The sequence below is a fragment of the Dermacentor variabilis genome, chromosome 10, assembly GCF_050947875.1.
Source record: "Dermacentor variabilis isolate Ectoservices chromosome 10, ASM5094787v1, whole genome shotgun sequence".
Classification (NCBI taxonomy): domain Eukaryota; kingdom Metazoa; phylum Arthropoda; class Arachnida; order Ixodida; family Ixodidae; genus Dermacentor; species Dermacentor variabilis.
This window is the reverse complement of record NC_134577.1, coordinates 58,785,686-58,809,963: the sequence shown is the minus strand read 5'-3', so window position 1 is coordinate 58,809,963 and position 24,278 is coordinate 58,785,686. Positions and strand designations below refer to the sequence as shown.

Below are 24,278 nucleotides of genomic sequence, written 5' to 3'. Positions count from 1 at the left end.
GCTATGAATAGGGTTGTGCACCAAGGCACATGTTACATATAGGGTTTGTTCTGTCTGCTTCCTGTTTTAGTTCTATCCTTTAGTTCTGATAATATGATTTATAAATGACAAATAAAACATGTCCACATATCTCTCTGGATTGTGTGCATTTGAGACCTAACAGGGTCATTGATTATCATTATTACATGTTCAGTACAGTGTGGCTAACATTTAGAATTGATGTGAATCATTATGCGCTACAGGAGGGCACATAGAAATGGTTCGAAGCTTTTAATTGCTTCACCTTAAGTGACATGTCTCTTTTAGCAATGTAATTGGGTCGAAAAATTTACCTGTTTGAGCTGCTGCTGTCATGCTCATGATTACAGTTTTTTTCCTGTCTATTTGTTTATGTTGTGACTGCCATGATGCGGGATTTGAGTGTGAAGTTCTTTTAACTGTGGAGGTATACTGCAGGTATCATATAGTAGTACTAAGCAATAATTGTGTGCTATTGCCATTACAAAGGGGGTATGTTTCATATGAAGAGGGCTGAGTGATTGAACCGCGATACTTGGATCACAATGCAGCCAGTGCTTTTCGCGCCTTCAGAGAGCGCTGGTTGATCACTTAGGGACCAAATGCTGCCACAGTGCGTGACGAAGGCTCTTGCTTTTTTTATATACCACAATGAACTACTTTGATGTCCCCAGAGGATACCGGTGACAAATAAATGTGCCAGCAGCTATGTGCTTCGATTATCACGTTTTAATAGCTGAACACTGCACCATATATAAAAAGAAAGAAAGAACAGGAATGATAAGCTGGTGCTTCTTTGTGGTAACTTTCTGGCTTTACATTAAGCTTGTTCTTTTAAATTGATTAGCGGGACTAGCTTTAAGGAATGGTGGCACTTGAAGACGAATGACACGTCAGTGTTGTGGTACTAAGAAAATTTTCCGGAAAACTACGTTTCATATAATCAGAAATACAATAAGAGCTAATGAAAATGCGAGAAAAGCCATCAGTAAAAGGCTGTTGGGTGTCGCCAGCGGAGATTTGAAATACCTGTATCAATTAGTACGACATGCATATTCGATTATTTGTTTTGGGTGAGCGTTTTCCCTGAAGTCACATAGCATCTCAAAATTGACAGGTTTCATTTGCCTGACATATTGTGACTGTTTTTATCTTGGACTTGGCAGTAAACTTCACACAACCGTTAATTATGAATAATTAATTACGGAACCTTAAAAAGCAGTGACAGAATATGATAGAATTCAAGCGACACTGTATTTCAAACAACATATATAACTTTATTTTGTTCGATGTGGTAGATTCGGTGATGGTGCGAGAAGAACAGCTTGTGAACGGGAGGACATGATCCTAAAGGTATGACATAACCCATCGCAGCCCAACATGCGGGTGTTCATGCAACAGACGCATTCTTTAGGTCCGGCTTCCCCTCGATTTGGCACTATAAAGGATCCTTTTCAGTAGAAATTGCGGTCGTCTTGGGTTTGTTTGCTGGGAGGCTCTGGCTTGGGCGCTTCTAAATAGAGCATGTCGAAATACAACAAGGAACAGGTGATAATCTCCACTTTCTTCCTGTTTCCCGCTGACTTCGACGAAATCGTCTAGCGTCTTCACAGTGAGCACAGCACTTCCGGCTAATAACTTCGGACGTTGCAGGTCACAAATAACGTGGAGTCTACTGGGCTCCGGCCGTGGTCACTCTTCGGCGTCGTAACTCGCGTAGTTCAGCCGGCGTTTCCTAGGACTGGCCAATGCTGTGCGACTGGGAGAGCTGCCGTTTGATGTTGTGATGGGCTTCATCGTCGACTTGCCGTGTCAGCGCGCCGCGTAGTTTAATAGGTCGGCTGCCCTAAAAGGCGACAACGGATACAATACCACGCGGGCCATATTTTGCAAGTTGGGCGTGAGGCTATTATGCGTCAGCGTTCGATATGTATGCTCGCTGTAGCAGACGACATTGTTTATGCGAAACAGCGGCATACGGGAAACGACAGGTACCTTCCTGTCGGTCTGTTCATGGCAACCATCACATAGGAGATGGTACATCGGGAACATTAAACAACGTTGGATGATGCCACATGGTGTGCCAGGAAATGATTTTATTTGAAGGATGGTGGCGATCAATATTACAGACGAAGCAACCGCTTGTGTTGCTCTCGCGATCGCGACAGAAAAAAAGAAACGTTCCTGAACTGCTAAACCCTCACAAAGTGTTTCACGTTGAGATTATTTTGAAAGAAGCGCATTCATCCTAGCTACAATACATCGAAAGTTCATGCATAACACAGGTAACTGTTGTTAAAAGTTCTAGGGCTCGCGAGCAGACGATGCGGGAGCCTTCTCGACGCTTCGGCTCGCAAGGGACCAATCGCGGAGCGGCTGTCCTGACGTCACCGTCCCACTTTGGCCTCATTGGTTACCGCGGCTCGCGAAGCATCTGGGCGTTTCTAGAAAAGCGCGCGAACGGTATAAATCGCGCGTCGCGTCCTCAGTGCAGCAGATTACTCATTCACTGCAACGAGTGAGCAAGTGTTCTGAACGGAACGCAACTACCACAACACAATCGTCATGCCTATCGGCAGAAAGTCTGACGTGCCGGCCATCGGCATCGACCTCGGCACCACGTATTCCTGCGTGGGTGTCTTCCAGCACGGCCGCGTCGAGATCATCGCCAACGACCAGGGCAACCGCACGACGCCGAGCTACGTAGCCTTCACGGATACGGAACGGCTGATCGGCGATGCTGCCAAGGCGCAGGCGGCCATGAACCCGGAGAACACGGTGTTCGACGCCAAGAGGCTCATTGGGCGCCGCTACGACGACCCCAAGATCCAGGAAGACATGCGCCACTGGCCCTTCAAGGTGGAGAACGACTGTGGCAAGCCCAAGATCAGCGTCGAGTTCAAGGGTGAGCGCAAAGGTTTCAACCCGGAGGAGATCAGCGCCATGGTTCTGACCAAGATGAAGGAGACGGCGGAGGCATACCTGGGAAAGCAAGTAAGCGACGCCGTCATCACGGTGCCTGCTTATTTCAACGACTCGCAAAGGCAGGCCACCAAGGACGCTGGCGCAATAGCCGGGCTAAACGTGCTGCGCATCATCAACGAACCGACCGCAGCCGCTCTCGCGTACGGACTCGACAAGAACCTGCGCGGCGAGAAGAATGTCCTCATCTTCGACCTGGGAGGCGGAACCTTCGACGTCTCCGTGCTGACCATCGACGAGGGCTCCTTGTTCGAGGTTCGATCCACTGCGGGAGACACGCACCTGGGAGGCGAGGACTTCGACAACCGGATGGTCGAACACTTCGTGCAAGAGTTCCAGCGCAAACACCGCAAAAACCTCAGGGCAAACCCGAGAGCGGTGCGGAGACTGCGCACCGCCTGCGAGCGTGCCAAGAGGACTCTGTCCAGCTCTACAGAGGCGAGCATCGAGATTGACGCGCTTTTCGAAGGCATCGACTTCTACAGCAAGATCACCCGCGCCCGGTTCGAGGAGCTCTGCATGGATCTGTTCCGAAGCACGCTCGAACCGGTGGAGCGCGCACTCAGCGACGCCAAGATGGACAAGTCGCAGATCCAGGACGTCGTGTTGGTGGGCGGTTCTACGCGGATTCCCAAAGTGCAGAAGCTGCTTCGGGACTTCTTCAACGGCAAGGAACTGTCCATGGGCATCAACCCCGACGAGGCCGTCGCATACGGAGCAGCGGTGCAAGCTGCCGTCCTGAGCGGCGACTCGAGCGAGGCCATCAGGGACGTGCTGCTGGTCGACGTGGCCCCGCTGTCCTTGGGCATCGAGACGGCGGGCGGAGTGATGACGCGCATCGTGGAACGAAACACGCGCATCCCTTGCAAGACATCCAAGACCTTTACCACTTACTCGGACAACCAGCCGGCAGTCACCATCCAGGTCTTCGAAGGTGAGCGTGCCCTCACGAAGGACAACCACCTGCTGGGAACGTTCAACCTCAACGGCATCCCACCGGCGCCTCGTGGCGTTCCCCAGATCGAGGTGACCTTCGACATGGACGCCAACGGAATCCTGCAGGTCTCGGCTCGGGACGTGAGCACGGGCAAGCAGGAGAGCATCCGCATCACCAACGACAAGGGCCGTCTCTCCAAGGAGGACATTGAGCGCATGCTCGCCGAAGCCGAGAAGTTCAAGCAAGAGGACGAGGCACAGCGTGAGAGGGTGGCTGCTAGGAACTCTCTGGAGTCTTATGCCTATGGAGTCAAACAGGCAGCTGAAGAAGCAGGAGACAAGCTGTCTGCTGCAGATAAGGACTCTGTGCTCTCCAAGTGTCGCGAGACTATCTCTTGGATCGACGCCAACAGCCTGGCTGAGAAGGACGAGTACGAGCACCGGCTCAAGGAACTGCAGCAAGCCTGCATGCCCATTATGAGCAAGCTACATCAAGCGCAGGGACCAAAGCACAGCTCTACATCGCAACACTCCGGACCCACGATAGAAGAAGTGGACTAAACGAATGGACTGTGATCTAGTCACCTATGCTTCATAGTTATATGTATATATGTAACTCACCTTTTCATAGTAATCTAGTTTATGACATTTGTGTGGCCGTTTATTGAGACACCACAATAAAGGGACTCGTTAAAAAAAAGTTGTGTAGCCTCATGTTGTGTGTGATATGTGGCACTTTGGCCAATGTTCATTGTGCCCCCATTTCACTTAGCAAATGCGTGTACGTCAAAGAGAGAGAAAGCTCTTTCGTGAAACACGGAGGATTCTGCCGGCTTGTTTAAGTCGCTTATATATCCCACTTGGCATGGGTAATTAGATGAGAGATTGAAAAACTTCGAGTGAGCGGGCGGAAGAAAAAAAGTGTGAGAAAGGAAAGTTGTGATTTACATATAAAACAGTGATAGCTAGTTTGCATTGAAAATGAAGGCTATAGCTCGGAGAACTTCATCGAGTGTACCTTGCGAAAAAGGGGATGATGTCTTAGTCGTCGCTGGAAAGCTTTATTCAAGTAATTTTCAAGCTTGTTTAACTGTTTGGTTGTGTTGATCTCTGCGCGCTATACGTCTGCAGTAATCACAAACGTCTCTTGCATTAGCTTTAAGGTTGGATAAAATAAGCTTCTGTTTGAAGTAAGGCCTATGTTTCAGAAATTATGGATATGCGAAATACACCGAGGTAACAGTAAAAACCGCTATACGGGAAGATATGTAGCTCTTATGCAGACATTGACCTTGTGGTGGTCTGATTTATTGAACCTAAAAACAATTTCGACTAATGTAGGTAGCACTGGTGTGGGCATACTTGGTAAATTCGACTAAGCACGCGCGAGAAGAGATCGCGGTTTATATGCAGTAGCTGAATAGTCGAAAATTCGATCGCTTGATCGCTGCCTGCCCGTAGGCTGCCTGGATTAGCTAGTGTGCGCACTCGAAGGGTGCCTCACTTCACCTTCCTTAGCGAGAACGGTAAAGGTAAGTAGCTATGGACACATAATCTGTTCAGCGCAGTAACTTTGTGATTCAAATTAGCAGTACTAATAGTGGGTTTTCATATACCTACATGCGAAATGCGAAAACACCCGTGTGCTTAGATTTAGGTGCACATTAAAGAACCCCAGGTGGTCAAAATTTCCGGAGTCCTCCACTACGGCGTGCCTCATAATCAGAAAGTGGTTTTGGCACGTAAAACCCCAAATATTATTATTATTCATATACCTACATGGGGCGCTGAGCGCAGGTAACAAAGGTGAGTATGCACCAAACAAGAAGCTTTAACTCCCTTAAAGGGCCCTTCACCAGGCCACATAGCAAGTTTCGGTTATACGCTGCAGAGAGAGACAGGGAATAGAGGAAAGGCAGGGAGGTCAACCAGACGAGCGTCCAGTTTGCTACCCTACACTGGGGGGTTATGAAGAAGGGGAATAGAGGTTATGCGCTGGAAGCTGTTAGTGCCCTCTAGGGAGCTTTCTGCGGCAAGAATTTTTCGAATTGGTTGATTAATGGTCGAGATAGTGTTTCAGTGCCGCTAACCCATGACTTCAGGAGGCGAGCGTCACGGCCAATACGCACACCCTCTCCACTTGCGCCCCTCTGACCTCCGTGAGGGGAATTCCTTCCCCGCGTTATCCCACGCAACGGAGCTGGAGAATCGCGTGACGCACACGTCGAAGGCCCTGCATTTGTCTTTGTTCCTTGTTTGCCGCGCGGCGCGCTTACGTTGACGGTCTCGTGCGCGCGCTATTGCGTTTGTCCCGTTTCGAGCAGCGGCCGATTTTGCGCGCCAGAACACCTGACTAGCGGGTATAAGTCAGTGCTACCCGAACACTGAGGCAGACGAAAGCGGATCGCGCGCTGGAACGCGGTATAAAACGACATAGTTTCGATCTCTGCGCAGTGCACTTATGGGGAGTGCACTCCGGGACCTTGAGTGACACTTTAGGCTACGCGCTGCTACGGGAAAACTGCGCACTCGGAGTGAAAAAAAAAAGAGATGACAATCTAAGAGGGCCATTTTTGATGATGTGGGGTAAAGAAAGTTCTAAAACGTGATTGGTATGTGTTATAAATATAACTTAATCTATTTTTTTTTCTCAACAAAAAGCGAAAAGATTGTTTATTGTAAGAGTGTCGCAAGTCAATTCCGGCCAAGACGAATGCCTAGCCAATCCAGAACATGGTGGCGTGCGATGAGGCGGCATTTTATCCTGCTAGAAGAGAATCTGAACGAGTTGTGTTTAATTATTTTGTTTAAAGCTGTTCAACTGAAATGAACTTCTGTGTCTTTTCTTTATGCATTACATTTTGTATTATTCAAACTGGGCGGCGAGGCTACGCACCCGATTTCGCGAAATGCACTTAAATCGAGTGACACTTTCTGTAAGCGCACTTGCCCGTTTGGCAGAGGTATAAGTAAAGGATGCAATTAAGTAAAGTGAGTAAGTAATTGGAAATAAGTAAAAGCAAAGAACGTAAAATAAAGTCTGTAAGTAAATGTCAAGTAAGAGTAAAGTGTGTAAGTAAAAGTGTACTAACGTAAAGGTAAGTAATGTAACGCAACCACGATTGTAGCGCGTGGGTCGACTTTCCAGTCAAGCGAAATAAGACTTAAGCCGCGAGAGTAACGTGATGTGAAAGGAAGAAATGGGACCTTTATTCAAGAAATCACAATTAGCAAACAAGTTTTCCTGGGCGATTCTTTCAGAGGTGGGTTCACTTTCGCGAAATCTCGCGTGACTCGTCACCGTGAACCCACGAGTGTTTTTTGGTGCTGTGCAAGCTCGCTATCAGTGGCAAGAGTGCTGTCGGCCATATACTTTAAAGGGATCGGCACCAGGACGAGCCAAGCCCGCGAAAATATCCCCGAAAGTGATCGTCCGAAAATCACAATCTCCGAGCTGGTTTGAGATGAAGTACTTTTTAAGAGGCCGCAAAACTATTTCATTTTGGGGACACTACTAGGTCCACAGAGCCCTTCCAGCCGGTCTCGGATTTAAAGAGGTCCTTCCGTTGGTCTTGCCATGCGCGAATCGTTGACGTCGAGCCGCCGAGTCACGGTGGAGTTTGCACCCTCTCGGCCGTCAAAATTGCCTCTCGAAGCGGGCGCCATACCGAATGCTACGCTGCCAAAACTTCACTAATAAACGGAGTCGAAGCTCGAAAGGCCGAAGCGTGCTGCAGCTCTCTAACCGTAACACCAGTCATAAGTACAGCGAAAATGGCATCGATTCCAACAAAAACCAACTTTTAACTTTGTTTGACTTGTTTACAGATTGGATCGGGACGTACAGATTGGACGGGATCGCCAACATAACGATAAAAGACCGTGAGATTTAGAATATTTGCTGTAAGAAAGGTCAGTTCTGCCGTTCGAATGTAACGCGAGGGTCGAGTTCAAGCAACGAAAGTCATGAAAAAAGAACTCGCGTTACAATCGAGTAAATACGGTAAGTAAAAGTAAGGAAAGTACGTAAAAGTAAGGTCAAAGTTAAAGTAAAGTAAATAAAGTAAGTGAAGTAAAATAAATAAAGTAAAACAAGTTAACCAAGCAAAGTAAGTAAAGCAAGCAAACTAAGCAATAAGAAAGTAAAGTAAGGAAAGCATGCAAAGTGAAAGTAAAGTATAAAATGAAGTAAGAGAAGTAAAGTAAGCAAGTAAAAAAATTAAGTAAAAGTAAAGTAAGTAAAAGTAAAGCAAGCAGATTAGATGAATGCAGTAGATAATTTAAGTATACGTAATGCAATTAATGTAACTGAAGGAAGTAAAGTAAGCAAAGGAAGTAAGTAAAAGTCAGTGAAAGTAAGTAAAACTGAAGCAAAGTAAGTTGAAATAAAGAAAGTAAAGTAAGTATGTAAAGAAAGCAAGTGAATAAATTAAGTCGGTGAAGTAAAGTAACGTAAGGGAAGGAAGTACGTAAAGTAAAAGTTAACTAAGTAAAAGTAATGTAGGTAAAAGTGACAGTTAAGTAAAAGTAAGGGAAATAAATGTATAGTAAGTAAAGTAATTAAAGCAAGTAAGGTAAGAAAAGTAAGTAAAGTACTAAATAAGCATGTAAGTAAAGTACTAAATAAGCATGTAAGTAAAGTAATAAAGTAAGTAAATAAGTAAGGGAAGTAGAAGTAAAGTGAGTAAAAGTGAACTAAGTGACAAAGTAAAATTGAGGAAAGTAAGGAAAGTAAATAAGTATGTAGTTAGTAAAGTAAAAGAATGAAGAAAGTAAAAGTGAATAACGTAAGTAAAAGTAATGTAAGTGAAAGTAATAAAGGAAATAAGTAAATTGTGTAAAGTGGTTTAATAAAGTAAGTAAGGTAAGTAAAGTAAAACAAAGTAATGGAAGCAAGTAAAGCAAATAAATAAGTAAACAATGTAAGCAAGGTAAGTAAAAGTGAAAGCAAAGTAAAAGTAAAGAAAGGAAGTAAGATATGTAAGAAGTTACGAAGTAAATAAGTGAAGTGAAAGAAGCAAGCAAAGTCAGTGAAGTAAAGGAAGTAAATGTGAAGCAAGTAAAAGAGTAAGTAAAAGTAAACTAAGTAAAAGTTAAGAAAATGTAAGCAAAATTGAAGCAATGTAAGTAGAGGGAATAAGTAACCTAGGCAAGTAAATTAAGTATAAATTAAAGGAAGTAAATAAGGCAACTAAGTATGTAAGTAAATTAGGTAACTAAAGTAATGTAGGTAAAGAAACTATGTAAGATAAGTAAATTAAGGAAGTAACTTGAGTAAACATGTTAAAGAAGTAAGTGGAAGTAGAATAAATAAAAGTAATATAAGTATGTAAGTAAATAAAGTAAGGGAATCAAAGTAACTAAAGCAAGCAAAGTAATAAGTAAAGCAAGTATGTAAGTAAAATAAAGCATGTAAGTGATAAGTAGGTAAATAAGGAAAAGTAAAGCAAAATCAAAGTAAGTAAAGCTAAAGTAAAGTAAAAAAAATAAACGAACAAAGTAAATAAGGAAATGAACAAACGTAACAACTAAACGTAAGTAAGCAAAAAAGGAATAGTAGAGTAAGTAAAAGTATTGTGAGTAAAATAGGTAAGGAAAGTAAAGGAAAGCAAGGAAGTAGGTACTGAGTAAAGTAATAAAGTAAATTGAGTAAATAAATAAAGTAAAGGAAGTAAAGGTAGAGAATGTAAAATAAGTATGTAAAGTAAGAAGTAAACTAAGGTAAATAAATAAAAAGCGAAGTAATGTCATTGAAGTAAGTAAAATAGAAAGTAAACTTAGTAAAATTAATGTATGTAAAAGTAAAGAAAGTGAGTAAAAGCAATGAGTAAAAGTAAGCTAACAAAGTGTAGTAAGTAAGGTAAGTAGGTAAATAAAGTAAGTAATGTAATAAAGTATGTAAGCAAGCAAGTAAGTAAAGGAATATGTAAAAAGTAAGTACAATGAGTAAGCATGTAAAGTAAATGAAGTAAATAAGCAATGTTAGTAAATTAGTATGTGCCGCGGGTTGGGGAAAATATAAAACCGTTCTCATTATTATGCGGAAGAGCGTGCTGCCTTATTCTTATTTCGAGCATGTGAAATCGTGCTTGGGCAGCAACCTATCTGGTTGTCCCTTGTCAAAGGAGAAGAAAATTCATTGTTATAAATTAGTTTGTAATATAAAATTGTATTTATAGCCGGGTTGTGTTCGAAAACAAAGTATTGTATCATTTTTCTTGCGTATCAGTCTGGGAACGGAAGTCGGAATCTCTTGTGGAGATCCGAAGCGCCATGCAGTCACCGAAGCCACAGTGGTGAGCGCGTCATTTTTGCTGAGCAAGACACAAGGATGAAACACTGTAACGAGGAGTTTCACACTTTGACGTTTCTAGGCGGCGCCACTTCGCCCAAGTTAGTAGAATTTGCTGGACACCTGTCCCGGCCGTACTGCATCCGGGGCGGTGCGAGGCGAGAGAAGAACCGGCCGGCCGTCTACCATATCTGCACGACAAAGACTCCCAGGGCTGCCGTGGCCGTGCCCTGCCGTAGAAGTGCAGAGGAGGTTGAGATATGTATATGCTAATGACGGGAATTTAAACAAAGTTCGAAGCAGCAACAGCCTATTACCACACTAAGACACGCTTGCCAGGCCCAGAATGCGCCATGCAGTGCCTGTGAGCGTCCTTGTTTGCTTTGTTGTGATAATTATATGGACACTCCATGCGCATTTCAGCCGTGGCCGTGATGTCCCATGTAAAGTACACGGGCGATAACATCGTCGCCGCACGCTGTATGTCGAGCGAAAGCGTGCGAGGGTGAGCCGACGACGGCGGTTCAGTCTCGCGCGCGCAGTGAAGGAAAGTGGGAGGAAGCGCACCGTCTTCCGTCGCGTGCAAGACACCGGTGGGGCGAGGGCGTTGTACTCCGGTGACTGCTACGTATTTCGTGGACGCGCGGGCCCTGTCTTGAAAGCGATCTGCGATGGGGAACGAGTGCGCCGAGGGCTGATAGCTTCGTGTGCACCGTGTTTTCGCCGCTTGGTTCTCGTTGAAGCGAGAGGCAGCAGTAAGATCGATTCTCTCGCTGTTGCTGCTGCCGCGCTTTCTCGCTCCGGCGTTTTGACAGCGCCTTTCCGCGGTCGTCTAGTGAGATGTGTTCATGTTCACTTGTGCGCGCGTGACACCGTGCTTGTTAATTTAGTAAGCGAACGTTTACAAGTTTATACGGCCGATAAAGCTGCCATCCTTGCTTTGTACAGATGTCTACAAATTTTCTGTCGCAATCGATGCTTCGCCTTTCGGGCGAAACTGACTGTTTTGTCTAGTTCTTGAGCTGGCGGATCATGTGCAATACTTACACGTGCACTTGTTTATCCTTCCTTGCGAGGACTACATTTCGCCCGCTAACAGCTTAACGTTATCGTTTAGCGCTCGACGCGCCTGGGTGACTTGGAACTTACTTGAATGTTATCGTTGATTCAGTCTGTTGTCTATGTTCTCGCCGAAACTTGTGTCGTCAGACTGCGTGCGCGACGCGAATAGTGTTGTACTTTACGTAAGGTATGCGTGCACCAGCGATTGCGCCGGAGTCTTTGACGAGTCGTATACAGCGAGTTTCAGTGAACATTTTCAAAATTCTTTAAGAGTTGCCTGTGGCAGATATCACAATTCTAGTCCATGAGCTGGTCTACTCGAAGCGGCGGACAATGCTTGCACAAAAAATTGAGATGCAAAATCGACTAATCAATAAAAATTCACTAATTAAGTATTTAACTAATTACATTATGGCCCATACTACAATTTACAAATTTTAGCCGTGGAGTTCGCAAGGCGGATCCACTTGGAAGGAATTTTCGAGATGACACCAGTTTCGAGATATAAATTCCCGAACTTTACGGAGAAATGCATTGGCGTTCCAGTTAATTCGTTAACAAAACGTCGTTTCATGCACTGAAGCACACAAGCAACTGGAACGCCAATGCATCATCATCATCATCATCAGCCTGGTTACGCCCACTGCAGGGCAAAGGCCTCTCCCATACTTCTCCAACAACCCCGGTCATGTACTAATTGTGGCCATTCTATGCCTGCAAACTTATTAATCTCGTCCGCCCACCTAACTTTCTGCCGCCCCCTGCTACGCTTCCCTTCCCTTGGGATCCAGTCCGTAACCCTTAATGACCATCGGTTATCTTCCCTCCTCATTACATGTCCTGCCCATGCCCATTTCTTTTTCTTGATTTCAACTAAGATGTCATTAACTCGCGTTTGTTCCCTCACCCAATCTGCTTTTGCGAAGCGGAGCCGTGAGGTTTGTGTATGAAAATTACGACGTGCGGCTATGATTTCCTCGTCATGTTGTCGTCCTGGTGGAATTGTGCCGTTGAAATAAGCTTTTTCTAAACACTAAGCGTGGTACTGTTTCTAGACTACGGCAAAATGTTAGACAAGCTGCCGCCACATGTTACATTGTGGTGGCAGCTTGTCGCAGTGACTGGTCTTCGGAAGTATACCATGAAATAGTCGCTAGTTTGTACGCAACCTGTTTCTGTAAAAGTATTTTTTATATAAATAAACTTCCCCTTTATTGTATACAGTGCATTGAAGTGTTATTAGCTTTTAACAATAATGAAGCGACAATTTTTGTTCTATACATATTAAGGGTACGCTGAATAAGTTTGGGCTGATGAAGTAATCTTTCAAAACTCCATATTCGATATTTTTGCCGTAATAGGTTGATTATTAGTGAAGAAAATGATCAGTTTCATTTTTTGAATTCCCCGCACATACCCCAGCGCCGGTACTCTGTATGATGTCACGGATTTCAAACTATATATATATTGTTTTCGCATTTAAGCCGTTGTGGCTCAGTATAAAAGTTCAGGAAGCGTGCTGACGTCAGTCCTTCGTTCTTTAAAAAAAACTACATGCTCTAAAAAGCCTTTGCTGATTAAAAAAAACTTAACCAGACCCGAGCACATGCCGTCAAAGTCTGTGACGTCACGGCTAACTGCAGAGCGCGCAGACTTCAAGGCGGCGTCGCCAGATGTCGTTTGTGATTGCATGTTTTTTCACTTGCCAAGCCTCATTTAGTTTTCTAGTGTTTATACGAGTTTTATACAAGGTTAATGATTTACTAAACAGCTCAAGTTATCTTTCTCTTTAGTGTCTCCTTTAAGTTCTGTTTTTGTACATTATACGTGTCCGTTACTGCATGCATGGGAGCGCTTTAAGGGAAAGTTGATCGTTGATCGGGCTCTCGCCTTTTTTCTTTACTTATTTTAACGGGTCACAGTGTACCAGTTTATTTACTGTGTTTGTTAATTTTCGTGCACTCTGGTAAACAGTCTGTTCCACTTGACCCACAGAGAGCTATTCCGAACACGCGCGGTCGCGCATGGTCGCCTTTACTAGCCTTGTTGGCTCTCCGATTGGCTCTCTGATTGGCTCTCTGATTGGCTCTCTGATTTGGCTTTCGATAGGTCACGTTTCTTATTAAATCGAAGTTTGGGGCGCTGTAGGTGTGGTGGTTATGTGCCTCTTCTGCGCCCTCATCTTTCGAGCTGTTCCGTAATTCAGGAAACGGAAACTTTGGAAAAACAGAAAAGTGCTTTTCTGAAACGTGACGTGTAGTCGTACACTTTTCGAATGAAATGTTTTTCTGTTTCACCGTAGCTAGATTGCGACATTAATTGGCTAAAGAGAAGAAAAAAAAATGTGAATGTTGACGTACTCAGTTGAGTTGATTTGTGCACCTCCATGCAAACGGAACAAACAGCTTGACGCAGGACCAAGGAGTTTAAAAAATAATTTTCTAAAAACTGTTTTTTTTTTGTATAAACCTCCTTGCGCAGGATGGAGAAATACACGCAGGCGGCGTGGCTCGAGGTCTCCTGGTGGTATGTTTTAAATATCGCAAGGAACGGAACGTTCACAGTCGATCACCACAAAGGACTAAATTATGTAAATCTAAAACATGCCGGAAGTACAGTAAATGCGGGCAGATTTAAATCTGCCCGGATTTACTGTATTTCGCTATATTTCGCTATATGTACTTACTGTATTGTGCGCTATAATTAGCACTCTAATTCAAAGCTCCGCCATGGTGACACATCACCAGGAAATCCTTTCACAGTTCGCGTAAGTATGCGCACATCTTAGCCTCTTCCAGCTTAAGCCTGGTTCGAGAGACTTATCTCCAGCAGACGGCTAGCGTCCTCCGAAAAGATGCCGCACCATGTTACGGCTCCATTAGGCTGTACGTTGATACGTCAGCGCTAGCGGACTACTATAGACTCGCAGCCTTAGCAAGGCCAGTAGGCTTATGCAGATTCGGCTGAATACCTGATCGTGGCGGGATATGAAGCCGGAGAGAACTGGATCGCAATCCCTGAACCAGTACAGAAGGGCCAGCGCCGTCACTCCATTCAGATAGTAGAAGAATCCCACCAGGGCGGCACCGGCGAACGCTACTCTGAAGAATAAAAATAATATATATATATATATATATATATATATATATATATATATATATATATATATATATAAGGAAGAGTTGAGAAAGGCAGGGAAGGTAACCGGAAAATATCTGTCCAGTTTGCTGCCCTGCACGGGGAGGCGTAAGGGGAGACAAAGATGTTAAAAAAAAACAAAATGTGCACACATGAAAAGAGTAGGAGAGGGGAAAGAAGCATCGCCATGGAGTGGGTTGCACCATTTCGCTAAGGAACTAGAACGAGGAAACAGGAACAGCGAGACATTCAATACGAAGGAGACGAAGCAGGTTCCCAACCTCCACAGAAAAAAAAAAAATGCAGGTTCTCTGATTCGCAAAAAAGAAATTGCACCGAATACACCGATAAAAGAGGATCGTAATCCCGTGAGTGTGTGGAATGGAATCCTGTATGGCACGTTATGATGTGGTGTAAGTAGGATAGACGTGATAAGGTACAAGAGTGCTACACAAGTTTTGGGAACTGTCTGCTAGTGCCTAAGGCGAGCAATTGCGTGTGTGTGTGTGTGTGTGTGTGTGTGTGTGTGTGTGTGTGTGTGTGTGTGTGTGTGTGTGTGTGTGTGTGTGTGTGTGTGTGTGTGTGTGTGTGTGTGTGTGTGTGTGTGTGTGTGTGTGTGTGTGTGTGTGTGTGTGTGTGTGATGACAGCAGGAAGGCATCGACGCTGGCATGATGACTGATTTGTTGCATACTCCGGTGCAAGACATGTTGCACCTGTTCCGTTACAACCGAGGCCGATTCCTAAGGTACTGCATTGGTTAAACTGGTCCGATCCCGAAGGCAGTGTAGTTTCACATGTACCTAGCTTCTCGGAGCGCTAGCTGCCACCAGCTGTATATATATATATGTATATATATATATATATAAAAGGAAGAAATGAGAAAGGCAGGGAAGTTAACCGGAAAATATGTGTCCAGTTTGCTGCCCTGCACGGGGGAGGGGTAAGGGGAGACAAAGATCTTAAAAAAAAATGTGCACACATGAAAAGAGTAGGAGAGGGGAAAGAAGCATCGCCATGGAGTTAGTTGCACCATTCAGCTAAGGAACTAGAACGAGGAGACAGGAACAGCCAAAGAATGCACAAGCATTCTTTGGCATCGGAAAAGCGATGGGTAGACACGCATAAGCTAGGAAAAGCAAGAAAGCAAAAGCGAAGCAACAACCGAGCCAAAGAATGCTTCCGCATTAGTAGGCAATTCTCAGATTTTCTTTAACATTTCTTTATTCGCTGAGTTCCAGTATTGAGTGCCGAGTTACTTGCTAAATGTTTTGGTGAACACTGAACTACTGTTAGCAAGCGTCGTTTGTTAGCTTGGAGCAAAAATACAGGACGAGGAAGAATGTTTGGCATACGGTTCGCTTTCTTTTGAAAGCACGGTCAGAGGAAACAGACCGGTGCAAGATCGTCGGTTACAGTGTTGTAACATTCGTCATGTAAAGGAAATGAAATATACGCCCATGGTTCACATGACATGAGAGCTATCTGTTCAAATTCCATACGAAGACATTGGTGACTTGCAGTGAAGCCCACTTCCAATTTCAGTTTAGCGCTTTCTTCGTATCGCTAGAATAGTTCCAGGAAAGGGCTTTTTATTTTCGTTGATTATGTTTATTCTCGATGTGTTTTGCATGTTTAGATAGATAGAGAATGTTTATTTTCGATCAGGTATTTAAAAATTAAGTCCATAAGGGGTATAAAAGCACACTTTGCCAACTACATAGAATAGAAAACTGCCGGACTAGTCTTTAATAAAGTTTCTTCTTCTTCTTTCTGCATTGTGAAAGAAATGAATGTGATACACCGTTTAACGTATAGAAGGCAACGGGGAAACATTACAGGTGATGTGCGGGCAATATTTTGAGAGCGCCAGATAAATACTGCCTTTGCAAAAAGAAAAACACAACAGAACCTATGTACTGCGACAGCATCATTACCCCTTAGTGAATACCAGCATATTATTTGCCAAGTTGTTTTGGTTTCTTGCTCTTTCCTTAAAAAATAGCCCGTCTTCTTTCTTGAGACACCGGCACTTCTAATAAACTTCAAATAAGGGTGAACTTACTTTCATGTTGGCATCAGCTGTTTCTTTGGTTTTATTGCTAGCCGCCTCTTTCAGCGTTTTTGGTACTTATTTGTCTTTCTTTACGTGCATTAACAAGTGTACGATAATGTAACTTGTGGCTGGTAAAGCAGGAAGGTTTCGTAGCAATGGTAATAAAGGACAGCTAGTCATGCGTGAAAATAATCAAGCATTGTTCAACAAACCATGGGAGCACAATAAGATAAAATAACAAAAAAAAAGAATGCTGGTTCTTCCGTATTCGAGAGTAGACGTGAGCATGAAATGGCAACCGCCAAAGCAGATTCGTTGGAGATGATACTAGCCACAAACCTAGTATATGTTCGCAACGGCACACTCCACCACACACACCACATCAAACCGTACCGCACCACGCCATACTGTGCACTGATCCATATGGACGCAATGTTTTCCTGTCAAACAGAACCTCATTTGAACATTCGTGTCCTCCAAACAGCCGTCCGCGGTGCGTCGGACGCTGCCGGCGCGCCTGGCGCGCTGCGGAACTCACGGACCGCCGGCGGTGAAAAGTGCACAGGCAACCCTGTGTCAGCGCTAACAGATAACAATCAAGTGTATGGTGCCCTGTATCTACCCTTTGAACGTCGCTATTGTAAATGACATAATAAAACTTCGGCGTGCTAGAAGTTACAGTGGCTGTGGTGTTAGGCTGCTGAGCACGAGGTCGCGGGATCGAATCCCGGCCACGGCGGCCGCATTCCGATGGGGGCGAAAACACCCGTGTACTTAGATTTAGGTGCACGTTAAAGAACCCCAGGTGGTCGAAATTTCCGGAGTCCCCCACTACGGCGTGCCTCATAATCAGAAAGTGGTTTTGGCACGTAAAGCCCCATAATTTTTGTTTAGAAGTTACAGCTTGAGTGATATTGTGAATAAACAGGAAAAACTCGGAAGCAGTATATTTTGTAACCTGTTTGGCCAGTAACTGGCGTACGTAATGCGGCCTTGCACAAAGGGTTGGAGGCCAGTGGCCGCATTTTCTTTAGTTTTGACTGGTTGCCCGGATAATCTCGTTTCGTTCTCACAACGATGCGCGGATGTTCTCGTTGCATTCTCGCCTTGAGTGCCCAGATCACGGCTCAGGATTCTGGCTAAAGGTCTTCCGAAGGTCGCCGACAACGGGGGCTAAGACACCTCCCCCCCCCATCTCACGCTTAAAACCAAAAACAAACTCTCATTCACAGAATAAAGGTGAATTACACTTAATTGTTATAAGCATAAGGTTACTGTGACACAGAGGAAATGACTGTTAACGTTATTTTACAATCAAGCATTTCAAGAACAGTAAATCTAATCAGATAGCTCGTAAACTCGGTGGAAGGGCTATCCTGAAGGTCATTGGGGAACACGTTCCATTCCCTTACTGCACTCAGAAAAAAAATGAATACCCGTAATTATCGCAATGAAGGCTGTATTCTTTAAGCTAGGTTAGGTACGTTTAGCTCGAGTACTTCTTGCGGTAGACGAGGATAAATAGCCAGTACTGCCAATTTGTAAGGCGTACAGGCGGGCCTTCCGGATGTTCTAGCGTCCTGCGGGCACGTTGTCCTCCCACATTTGTATCGGCACCGCCGTTGTCGAGTCGGGCCAGCCGACGCGCTTTTTGGAGGTCCGACTGCGGAGAGCCCGCGCTGCACTCCGCCGACGATATAGACCCGCCATCTGAGATCTCGGTTAGCTAGCTGACGGCTCCGCTCAACCGAGGCTGTGAAGCTCGATTTGTGTCGACCGCGCTTAGCGTGCTTATGGCCGATTTGCCTGCTGCCATAATTTCGCTAATCACGGTTTAACGGGAACCGCGGTCACTCTGAGCGCGGTTAGCCGCCTAACCGTCGTTTCGCCTGCTGTGTAACCGAGCTAACCGCGGTTAGCGATGTCGTCAGGGGCGCCCTTGTAACGAGGGTATTACGATTTAGAATGGCAGAAGAGCGAGCACCTTTTCCGAAGCATATGAAAGCTGAACTGAGGTTAAGAAAGTAAACGCGTGAAACGGTTAAAATATATAGCAGCGATACTTGTGCATGAACCCTAGTGTGATAAAACGGTGTCGAAGCTTTAAAGTAAGGTTCGCTGCTACATGTGAAATAACGTCACTTGGCTTCTAAAAACGGATATATATCTGCAGTTTAGATACTGTAGCTAAAAAAAAATTGCAGGGAAACATTGCGGCCTTGCTGTTGCTGACATGAGAGTCCTACAATGGCATAGATAACAGTTTGGCTCCATCTCCACTGTCGCGTGTGCGATTCATGACCATTTATTGCCGTCCGCATACATCAGCCTTGTGTATCACCGTTTGTCCATTACGCGTGTTTGATACACCAAACCCTAATTGACTGTTTTGCCTGTTGTCTTTCTGTACCCTTAACATAAAGCCTGAACAACAATGGCGACAGAGGACATCGTTGCTTCAGTCATTGGGGAAATTCTACCACTTTATTAAAATTTCAGCCTTCCCATACAATTTTCGCTCGGTTGTATCTGTATATCTCCCTCAGAAGATACACGAAATCGTTATCGATGCCTTCATGCTTGAGAATATCCCATAACAACTCCCTATCTGCGTTGTTCTAGAGTCTCTTAATATTTACAAACGCCATTCATAACGGTGCATTCTAAGCTGCGGAAATCTCTATACACTGAGTGGGAACAGAAAAAATATTATCTTCTAAGCGTCTGGGTTGTCTCAATCCATTCTGTAGGTTTCCCAACGCATCAATCGTGTGCCCATTTCGCAAGTTCTAGTATTATGGCCTGCATTGTCATTATATATCACGCCGACGTTACTTTAACTGGCCTGTATGAGCTCGTCCTATCCTTATCACCTTTGTCTTTGTAAATGATGCTCATCTTGCTTTCTCGCCATCCAGCTGGAATTTTCTTTGTTTTAATCACTTGTTCAGTGGCATTAATCAGCAGTACCTTGCTCTTCGGACCGAGGTTTTTGATTAGGTGTGTTGGCATTTCATCGAGTCCTGCGGTGATTTTATTAGGGACGTTTCATTGGGACGTTTTTTAGCATAAAAATTCTGTGGTAACATTTAATAACTCTGGCTGGGTGCTCTTGATGCTGGATTAGTTTGGGCCTGGTCTGTGCTCTCTTTTGTGCCGAAGTTAGCCCTAACTGTGTCTGTGATGTACCGCAGCGCACGGTCTTCATCCTTTAAAGCCCTCCGCAAATTTTTGTTGGAGCTCCGAATGCTCTTACGTGGCTCCAGGATCCTTTTTTTTTGGTGCGCCTTTGTCTCTTTTGCAAATGTTACGCACCAAACATTCACTTGCGCATATTCCCTTGCACGGGCTCATTCGCCAGCCTTTTCTTTTCTCTGTATTTGTTCTAAGGAGCACCTCTTCGTGTAATACCAACTTTCGCACTTCTCGATGATCCCTAGATGCCTGCTTAAGGTATTCTATAGCTTGCTTTATTTCTTTGTCCCACCAATGAAGTGGTTTCCTCTTTCCAATCCAACATTTCTTTTTTTTCCTTATCTGTGCTATCTCCTGCTGCATAACGTGCACCAGTTCCTAATATTCCCAGACTTTTGTAGGAAGTGCCTACACTTTCTTCTCTATGTTTCTTTTTGCAAATCTCTGTTATTTCATTTTCATTCATTTTTTTAAAAGAAATTTTGATGCTACTGGTTCGTGTTTTGCGCTGGTATCTCTCCCTCATATTAAGGTTAAATGTTTATAATCGCTACCCAGGCTATCTCTTCCGTTTTCATCTATCATTTGGTCTAGCCGTTCGTAGACCCTTTGTGAGACTAAGGCGTAATCGACACACGACTGCCTATTTCCGCACTGCCACGTTACCTGTCCATGACACTTAATTTCCGTGTTAACTACTATAAGGTTGTATTCATCGCAAATATACAGCACTAGAGAGCCGTTGTAATTGGCATGTCCGTCTAAATCATCAATGTACGAGTTCATATCACTCACTAATATCACCTGGCCCCGACTTCTCGAACTCATTAATATCGCTTCTAATGCAATCAAACAATTCCTAATTTTTATCTCTGCTATCACCACCTGCACATAGGTAAGCTACTCAAAGCCGCGTCTTCTTGCCTTGCCATGTGCCGCTAATCCTTAAATGCTCCTTGCGTGTTTCTTTTACCCTGTGCCATTTCAGATCTCGCCTAATTAGCATGCGTACGCCTCCGCCTTTCCTTGCAACCCAGCCATTTTGTTGCATCCCTCTCATAAAGAAGTGTAAATAACAGGTGGCTGCTTCAGATCGCGTAGATGCATTTCGGCCAAGGCATACACGCCAATCGCTTCGTCATCAGAAAATGTCATCAGCGAGCAGCTGCAAGCACCGGTTGGTGCGCTGTCGCCAACACAGCCAACCGAGGAAGAGACCGCCGCGCAGCCACGGTATCCGACGGCCCCGCAACTGCGGAGGCCCACGAGCGTCAGCTGCCGGCTGGAAGGCAGCGGGGTCGGCTCGCTGGAGCCACGCAACGCATTGAATAGCATAGAATAGCCAGGCACGCAGTGAATAGCATTGGAGAGATTGGGTCTCCTTGTCTGACCCCTTTCTTTATAGGCATCTTCCTACTTTTCTTGTGTAGAATTAAGGTGGCTGTGAAATCTCTAGATTTACGTAAGCGGTCTTTACTCCTTGATTACGCAATGCCTCTATGACTGCTGGTATCTCTACTGAATCAAATGCTCTTTCGTAATCTAAGAAAGCCATATAGAGAGGCTTGCTGTATTCTGCGGATTTCTCGATAACCTGATTAATGACATGGATGTGATCCATTGTAGCGTATCCCTTCCTGAAGCCAGCCTGTTCACTTGGTTGAGTATTGCCCTTACTCTATTAGAGATTATTTTTGTATAAATATTTTATATAATACTGGGAGTAAGCTAAGGGGCCTATAATTTTTCAGTTCTTTAATGGCTCCCTTTTTTGCGGATTAGTATAATGTTTGCATTCTTCCAGTTTTCTGGGACGCTTGCAGTCGATGGACACTTCGTATTGAGAGCCGCCAATTTTCCTAGCATTATGTGTCCTCCATCGTTGATTGAATCAACTGTTATTCCATCCTCTCCTGCCGCTTTTTCCTGTTTCATGCCTTTCAAGGCCCCGCTGACCTCATATGTAGTTATAGGAGGCGTTTCTGTATGCTGTTCATTATTGTTTCGAGCAGAATACTCCCGAGTCCTCTGGGTACTGTACAGTAGAAATCTAGGATGACTTAAAGTCACCGTCGCGCGCTTGCCATGAGGTCAACGTTTGCCGCTCACCCAGGCCGAGCAGCGTCAGGACGACGAAGAGGGCGTTGTCCCAAGCTGAGGAGCCCGTAGCATCCATCGCGGAGTGCTGCTATACCATAGGACAACGGAAACACTAAATCGGACGTAAAATAAAAGCCGTTGCGAGAGTCGTACGCCGGCGTCGCAAACTATAGCTCCACTCTGTGGCGACCGCGTATGCGTAGCTGTGCACGGCGGTGCGCAAATAACAAAATGAGGAAAACTCATCACAGATGCGCGTTCCATATAAGTTGTCGTTTTCGCAGTGCTTTCACATAAGTGCTGCCGACTCTGCAGGTGCAGTGACGCTGTAGTACAGTGTACTGTAGTTGCAGTGTGTTTGTGCCGCCCCGTGTTAAAGCTGGACAGTGCTGGAGAAGCTATGTACATGCGACTCGCGCCGGCGTGTTGCGGTTCACGAGAACGTTCGCAGTTATCCGTTCGCGGCTGGATCGCGGCTTGGAATTTATCGCATCGTCTGCAGTCGTGACCGCCCTGAGCGGCTGTTGGCGCCAGTCCTCGGCGTCGGACCAGCCAGCGGCCCGAACCGCCTTCACTACTATGACTAATACTTGGTCGATTTTCCCGCGTCCCATTCATTCAAATATGTCTTGTATTGCTTGTGTACCGTACTTCAGACAAACTTCTCGTCGGTCCTTTCCTCTCAGTCCTCTCTGTTTTCTTTCATTTACGAGTTTTCTTTTTTGCGCTGCAAAGATCATGCTTGTATAACGCTGCGTACTATATGTAAAAACCCCTTTGGAGAGACTAAAGCTAACAAAAACGGAAAGTGCCCTGCTACAAGATCTGGGCTACCAAGTCGAGGATGAGAGGCACCTACCTCAGCGTATTCCTCACGAGATCAGAGACAAGCTACACGTAAGTACCATTCACAGAAACATGCATCTCGAGTACGATAAGGAAAGGAGACAGGCGAGAATACAGGCGCTCAAGCACATGCTGGAACGCACCAACAGCAAAGAAGAAAATGTGAGATACACGGACGCAGCTGCGTACAGAACAAACGACCGATTTGCAATCAGCGTGGTCGACGAGAAGGGCGAACAACTTACAGCCACATCCATACGTGCCAAGGAAGCGAGCACAGCGGAGGAGCTGGGCATAGCCCTGGCCATCGCAACGTGCACGAAGACCCTGGTTACCGTGGTGACGGACTCGCAAGAAGCATGCAGGAGGTATGTCAACGGAAGGATCGGAAAGGTAGCACTTCAGGTCTTGACCAACACCGAGATAGAAACAGCACAAATCCTCTGGATGCCGAGACACGAGTCTCTCGCGGGGAACCAGGCGGCGCACGCCGCGGCTCGAGATCATGCACGCCGAGCCATCTCCGACACGCAGAGAACACGGACCAACGACTGCGATGAGGATGATGAACGGATATCCAAGAAGTACTCGGACATCCTGGCGCACTACAGGAAGCAGAGGCGTCGCTACCCGCCCGCGCATAAAACGATGAGTAGGGAGCAAGCGGTAACCTGGAGAAGACTCCAGGCTGGAACTTACCTGCACGGAACACTGCTGCACGCCATGTATCCGGGCACCTACGGGTGAGACTGCAAGTTCTGCCCGCCGGACACGCCCAACACCTTGCGCCATATGGTGCTGGAGTGCAGAATAATAATAATATTTGGGGTTTTACGTGCCAAAACCACTTTCTGATTATGAGGCACGCCGTAGTGGAGGACTCCGGAAATTTTGACCACCTGGGGTTCTTTAACGTGCACCTAAATCTAAGCACACGGGTGTTTTCGTATTTCGCCCCCATCGAAATGCGGCCGCCGTGGCCGGGATTCGATCCCGCGACCTCGTGCTCAGCAGCCCAACACCATAGCCACTGAGCAACCACGGCGGGTAGCTGGAGTGCAGAAATAACCGCGAAGTAGCACCGTCATTATCACCACCAGGCGATAACATGCAGGAAGAAGCGGATATAGAGGAAAAATCGGAAGACCACTGGGAGGCTCTGCTGGTGACTCAAGACCCTGACAGCCAGCTACGGTTGGTGAACAGGGCTCGGGCGGCGGCAGCGAGCCATGGCTACCTGGACTGAGGAGGTCACCCACCTTTGGGCTCAAGAAGCCTGGTCTAACAATAAGGTTTATTTCTCTCTCTCTCTTTCCAAAATGCTTCTTGCATATTGTACTCTACTTCGGGTTTTCTTAATTATTTTTTATATTTAGTGTTTTATATTGTATGTACCTTGTAACTTTGGCTTGGGCTTCCGTGAGCCCTGGAGTATTTAAAAAAAAGTTAAATTTACGCATAAGGAGACGGCGGAACGGCCCGAGCTGCTCTCGGAGAAACTTCTCAGCTTGTCTTTGCGCTGAAGTATCGTAACCGTGAATACAACATTCCAAATAGCCCAATTAGCAGTCTTGATTCACCACATTTCTGGTACAATGGGCACCTTTCCATGTCTTAACCCAGAACTTCATGACCTAGCCAGCTTGGCTGCGGTC

At 45.5% G+C, this 24,278-nt stretch overlaps 2 protein-coding genes across 2 annotated transcripts in view; both read left to right on the top strand.

Annotated features, from left to right (window-relative positions):
* Positions 1 to 24,278, top strand: part of LOC142560586 (lysosomal protective protein-like) — a 260,452-nt gene that overhangs the window by 33,963 nt on the left and 202,211 nt on the right. The gene's annotated exons all lie outside the window — the stretch shown is intronic.
* On the top strand, positions 724 to 4,630 carry LOC142560583 (heat shock protein 68-like). The gene has a single exon (XM_075672790.1). It carries the CDS (start codon positions 2,584 to 2,586, stop codon positions 4,495 to 4,497), a length of 1,914 nt encoding a protein of 637 aa, XP_075528905.1. The 5' UTR covers positions 724 to 2,583; the 3' UTR covers positions 4,498 to 4,630.